The 6,515-nt window shown below is 35.3% G+C and overlaps 2 protein-coding genes across 2 annotated transcripts; both read left to right on the top strand.

Moving 5' to 3' along the window:
- The first annotated feature begins 1,244 nt into the window (after positions 1–1,244).
- On the top strand, positions 1,245–2,474 carry LOC112094134. Its single transcript, XM_024174308.1, has 3 exons — positions 1,245–1,298; positions 1,382–1,449; positions 2,225–2,474. Exons 1-3 carry the CDS (start codon positions 1,245–1,247, stop codon positions 2,472–2,474), a joined length of 372 nt encoding a protein of 123 aa, XP_024030076.1.
- Positions 2,475–5,171: 2,697 nt separating this feature from the next.
- LOC21398272 (glycine-rich protein 5) lies at positions 5,172–5,865 on the top strand. Its single transcript, XM_010111375.2, has one exon. The coding sequence runs from the start codon at positions 5,237–5,239 to the stop codon at positions 5,600–5,602; it is 366 nt and encodes a 121-aa protein (XP_010109677.1). The 5' UTR covers positions 5,172–5,236; the 3' UTR covers positions 5,603–5,865.
- Positions 5,866–6,515: the final 650 nt, after the last annotated feature.

Raw genomic sequence — 6,515 nt, 5'->3', positions numbered from 1 at the left:
AGAAGTATACGTACCAGCTGTTTAACAATTTCAATAGACTAGATTAATGATATGCACTTAAACAAATCGTGGTGGTTTTGAATTTGAAAAATGTGTACGAGTATTAATAAGTACTATATTGCTCACAATCACAATTTAGTTATTTAAGAATATAAATTACATTCGAGTAGGTATTCCGTGACTCAAATTAGTTTTGAGATAGTTACTATTTTGTATTTTTAAGTAAGTTATTGTTGTCAGTTTTTGGGTAGTGGTTATTTTATAGTTTATTAGAAGTTTATAAATAAGTGTTTTGTGTAAGACTTTATATGTGTACTCAGAAAAAAGTGTAGAGACAGAATGTTTCTTTTCGAGAGAGAGATAGAAAGAGAGAAAAGTGAGGAGAGAGAAAAGTGAGGGTGTAAGGGGTTTTGGGTAGAGAGAGAAAGTTTGTTGAGTGTGTAATTTTGAAATTGTTAGTGAATTTTCTCCCTCTTCCATGGACAAGAAATTTTTCCGAACCACCTAAATCTTTGCCTTCTCTATTTTTCTGTTATTTTTGTTTCAGTTTACTGCTTCGTGGGTGTAAGGGTGTGTTTTTTCTCCCAACAACTGGTATTAGCGCCATGTGAAGATTTAAAGAAGAAAAAGTCAAGATGATGTCTGAGATAAAGTTTGAGCAGATTGAGCGGTTTGATAGAAAAAGTAATTCACCATCTGCGTACTACAAGGAAATACGCCTAAAAAGATGAAAGATGAAGATTGTGAAGAACTGGAAACAAAAACGGTAAGCACTATTCGTTTAAGTTTGGCTCTTGAATTGAAATATAATATTATGAATGAAACATCTTCTTTTGAGTTATGGAAAAAATTAGAAAAAGTTTATATATCGAAATCCCTAACAAATAGATTATATTTGAAGAAGCAATTGTATGAGTTAAAAATGGATGAGGAAACTGATGTTAAGGATCATATAAGTAATTTTAATAACTGCATAACTCAATTGTTAACGCTTAACTCAATTGTTAAGTGTAGAGGTCAAAATTGATGAGGAAGAAAAGCAGCAATTTTGTTGGCCTCTCTATCCAAATCATATGAGACTTTGATGACTACACTTTTAGTTGAAAAGACGATGTTGATTGTAGATGATGTGTCGACTGCAGTAGTAACCATGCCAAGAAGAGTCTTCTTTTGTTATAAAAGAAGCTCCAGGAGTAAAAGAGTGCAACAAAATGTTGACAATAGTTGAAGACAATAAAGGCACGATGGTGAAGACTTGTGGCAGTGAAGATGCTTTGAAGAAGAAGAAGAAGAAGACAGTCTTGTGGCAATGAAGATGCTTTGAAGAAGAAGAAGAAGACAGTTCTTCATGTCAAGTTTGATAAGAGTTTGAATTTGACAGATGTTTATTCTTGTTGAAGTTTGCATCATCAGTGCTATGATGGTTGTTGAGATTGGATACCCAATTGAGTGAGTTGAGAGAATTTGAGTCAAGGTAGAGATTGTTAGGTAAGTGACTCAAATTATATTTGAGAAAGTTACTATTTTGTATTTTTGGGTAAGTTACTCTTTTTAGTTTTTGGGCAAATGTTATTTTATGGTTTATTAGGAGTCTATAAATAAGTATTTTGTGTAAGGCTTTATGTGTGTGTTCAGAAAAAAGTGTAAAGACAGACTGCCTCCTTTTGAGAGAGAGAGAGAGAAAGAGAGAGAGAGAGAGAGAGAAAATTGTAGAGAGAGATAGGCAAGGGTGTAAGAGGTTTTGGGTACAGAGAGTGAGAAAATTTATTAAGTGTGTAATTCTGAAACGGTTAATAAATTTTTCTCTATCTTTCGTTGACCTAGGAATTTTTTTTGAACTATCTAAATCTTTATCTTTTTTATTTTTTTGTTATTTTTGTTTCCGTTCATTTAGGTGTAGAGGTATGTTTTTTTGCCAACATATTCCTAAGTACTGAATACTGATCATCAAATTCTTCACTCTCGATATTAGCTGGTTTCAGCAATCAAACATTGTCTCCGGTTTGAATGCAACGATGAACTTGTATGACCTGGCAAACTTAACCCCCATTCAAAACAATCAACAGTTGTTATAACAACACAGGTTTTCAATCGCTGTATAAAAAGAGATAATCCAATGGCTGCAACAAATCACCAAAGAAAACAAGATAGCCAGCTGGCTAGGGAGAGAGTAAAAAAGAAAATGGCAAAGCTCATGTGGTCATGTATCAATTGTTCACACTAGTATAGCGAGAAATGTGCCTGAAGATCCCAGCCTCAGCGACCAAAAGAACTTCATCCTCGGAGGATTTGCCGGAAATGGTTGCGGCGACCCCACGAATTCTGGCATGGGTGTCTTTGGCGGATTTGATACTGGACCGGCCGGTTTTGGTGGCGGCTTTGGCGGACCCGGTGGTTCGGGGATATTCCCTGGTGTTGGTGGCTCTGGCGGATCCACCGGTGATCATTTCGGTTCTTTTCCAGTACTCCCTTGAATCTCTATAGTTTATTTAATTTCGTGAGCACTAGCTCCGTGTTTTCTAGTTAAATTAGTTGTGTGTGCGACTTTGCTTTCTAGTGTACTTGTCCCTTTTCTTTTTTTCTCTTTTTTCTTTTCCCATTTCTCTGCCTTAGTATTTGTCCACAGAATTGTACTGTTTATATATGTCTTTAATTAAATGAAGATAGAGAGAGAGAGAGAGAGAGAGAGAGAGAGAGAGAGAGAGAGAGAGATGCCGTGCCAGGCTGGTATAGTAATTGCCAAGGCAATTGACCGTGCCAAATTTATATAGAGAGAGAGATGCCGTGCCAGGCTGGTTTAGTAATTGCCAAGGCAATTGACCATGCCAAATTTATATATATTTCCTTGCTCTCACCGGTCACCAGTCACCATTTATCTTCTCTCCATGAAACCTCTGGTCCGTTGGCCAGAGCAGTACCATGGCTGCAAACTACTACACCTGATGATTGCTTGACTTGCCACCGTTGCCGAGTTAATTAGAAGAACCAAGAAAAGTTATAACTCATGAGACATTTTGGCCATTAATGTCGTTTATTCCTTGTACCACTTCTCCAAATTTCACATAAATCAAAACTGAGACACTTTTCTTTTTTATTAAAAAAATTCGGAACCTATAAACAAATTATATCAAATATTTAAGAAGATTATATTGTAGGTTATAAGTAAGAATGAGGTTACGTATATAACATTTTTCTTTTACAATAGCTAATTATTGAAGGAAAAAGACTCTTTTCCAATCGCACTATATCCTCTCTTGACCATTTCGTGGGAGGATATAATTAATCACAAATGGAGGGAGCATAATAATAAAACGTGATTATTGATCCCCTCTTAAAAAAAATAAAATAAAAGAGCTGGGGTTTATATGCGCGTGTTTATGTTATACGTTTTAAAATGTTGGCGTGTTAATTCATTCCACATACTGATTAAAAAATTATATATATATATATTAATATATATATATATATATATACACACACACACACACACACACAACAAAACAAAGTAAATCCTAAAGAAAAAAAAAAAAAACAGCTACAACTAAAAATGTTCTTAATTAGTCGACATATCTCCCACGTGTTTATAATATTGGTATTAGTTTCGTATTTCTACTCGTACTATTGGAGAGATTGATGGCAGATCTAACTCATTCAATCTGTGCCTATAATGATAGTTCTATAATATGGAGGAGGCATGCATATTTGAATCAACACCATCCCGTTTTGGTTGAAGAAATTTATGCAACATCACACAATATTGTCCGGCCGATCAGTTAGCTTTTATGATTTTATCCATCGTCGACTTTGGAAAGTACAAGAAAATTACCACATGATGACTTTTCAGGAAAGATACATTACACGTTGTTGTATGAATTTTTTTTTCCCTTTAAAAAAACGACTAAATTATACAAACTTTTCCAATGCGTCACATAGCGACAAATTTTCACCTAGGTTAATTATGGAAATCTAGTGGAATACCCTTCTAATGAAGGAGCATAAAGATTTATTATCTTTTTCTAACGCTATAAGATTTTTGTTATCACTTTAACTTAAAAGGGTAGAATTTTAGGAGAATGCATGATCATACAAAACTAAAGAGATCATGAGTTAAGATGAGCGCAATACATTGTCTAATCTTTTTTTTTTTTTTCCCATTTTGTTGTTTGAAAAATGATTTTGACAGTATTTAAGTACTGTGTTTGATCTATGTGGCCCAATCAAACCCATTACCATAATAACTAAAAATAGTCACTGCAAGCTGAGAGGTGACCCCCAGAACCGGGAAAGTGCTGCTGATCATTTAATTCCACACTTTATTGGATGGGCTCAAATCACCAAAGGGTGAAATGATATTGGAAGAAGACCAAAAAAGCCACTGTTTTTTTTTTTTACCTCCGAAAAATTGATATTTGTTACTATAGTTTTTTTAGGGAAATCAATATTTTTCCCAAAGCATAAAAAATCGGAGTCTTAATAATCCATAAAGATCAAATATATACGGTGAAAAGCCGAAAATTACATAGATTTAAAAAGTTATCGCGTCAATATCTTATATCAAATTTACATGTCTATATATATATATATATATGAATGAACCTTTACTATCTACTTATCTAGCGGTAATAAATAAATCCGTACAGTTTCCAACTGTGAGTCTGTGACAAAACATCCTCGGCATCAATGCACGGCCAACAACCCTACCCAACAGGCCGTCTATAGCTTGCAAGGACTATTTATCCATCCAGTCTAATTCCATGTGATATATGGAATTAAGTTTGGTTTTTAATCCTCTAAACTTTCACAATTATACCTATAAAAATGATTAACAACACTCATGGTAATCAATATTATTAGTTCTACTTTAAACCAGGTAGCATTTGTCTGCATGCATATTGTCAAACTGTACGTGTGAGTAGTACTTATTGTGTAATAATATGTGGGGTCTTGAATTTTCTATATGAACGTCTAAAACTAGTTAAAAACTATTTAGTAATAATCATTATCTCATGGTTAATTACCAAGCTCTTGTTTAAAGGTAGGAAAACTTAAGGCAGCTAGCAAACCCCCTGCGAAGCACATTAAACCCTATTTACTACTCACAACTGTCCTCCACCGCTCAATTTTTGGCTATAAAAAGCGATCCCCATGTGTCCTTCGGGTAACAACACTCACCGAGAGTAAGTGTTAGAGTGAGAGAGAATTAAGAAGAGAGTTATACAGATAGAAATTAGTTAAGATGGCTACAAAGTGGTGCATTGCCCTCGTTCTTGCTCTGGCCGTGGTTCACGCCACCGCTAGAAATGTGCCTGCAGCTACGCCGGCGAAGAAGGACGCCGGACTCAACGACCAGAAGAACTTCCTCACCTACGGCGGAGTCGGCGGTTACTCTGGTCTTGGGGCCAACGGGCTTCCGTTTGGCGGATTTGGCGCTGGAGTTGGCGGAGGCGGCGGTCTTGGCGGTGGCCTCGGTGGTGGCGGTGGCATTGGCGGATTCGGAGGACTAGGCGGTGCTGGTGGACTTGGAGGTGGAGGTGGCGGTGGTGTTGGTGGCGCTGGTGCTGGCACTGGCATTGGTCCTGGTGGGGTTGTTCCTTTCCCTTGAAGGACTTAGGGGGGGAAAAAAAAAAGTGAACATTTATCTCATGTGTTACTTGTTTACGGTGTTCGTTATTATTATAAGTTAAGCATGCAGAGACGTTATATGTAAGTGTTTAGTGGTTTAGAAGTAAGAAGATGATGAGTTATGTGAGAATTTTCTTCTTTTTTTCTTTTTTCTTCCCTAAAGTTTATGTAAGAGTTTACATTTCAGTATGTTTATGCGTCCAGAAAAGAAAATAATGAAGATTAATATTTTCCTCGTCTCTATGTTTTGTCGATCACTTTCTTTTTTGTCTGCTTTTGTTTGACTGTTTTTTCTAAAAAGCGCTCTTTTTACGCTGTGTGGAGTTCGTTCAACAATATGTGTGATACCAGAAACAAGTAATATCAATAAATTAGTTATATGATTGTTATTCCATTCAAATAAAGGCCTTATCATAAACGGTATATGGTCGACGTTGACATATAACGACGATAACACTTTATTTTTAGTGCTTTAAGATCTTTTTATTTCCTCCTTATTTTCACAGCTTGAAGTAGTGCTATTTTATCTTTACTTGTATATATTCCTTAAGCTGAAATGAAAAATATTAAGGGTTTGTTCATTTTACTGATTTGAGTTTAGAAGTTAAGTTTTGTTACAATAAAAAGTTATTAGAAACAATCACATTTAATTTTTTACTACAGTAAAAAACTATCACATAAAGTCACATCTCAACTCGAATTAAAAACTCAAATTAACAAACTAAACGGACCCTAAATATAGATCATTTGCTTTTATACTGGTACTGCCAAAAGATGTCCACGTATACGGCGCTCTTCTATGTTTAGAACTATTTATCTTTTGAGTTAGTAATATTAATTTAAGGGTTTGGTAACTTGCAGTACCAAATACCATGACTAATTCATTCAAGCCA

The sequence above is a fragment of the Morus notabilis genome, unplaced genomic scaffold (genome assembly GCF_000414095.1).
Source record: "Morus notabilis unplaced genomic scaffold, ASM41409v2 Scaffold1032, whole genome shotgun sequence".
Taxonomy (NCBI): Eukaryota; Viridiplantae; Streptophyta; class Magnoliopsida; order Rosales; family Moraceae; genus Morus; species Morus notabilis.
The sequence above is the reverse complement of the archived record's forward strand: the minus strand, read 5'-3'. Positions and strand labels throughout refer to the sequence as shown.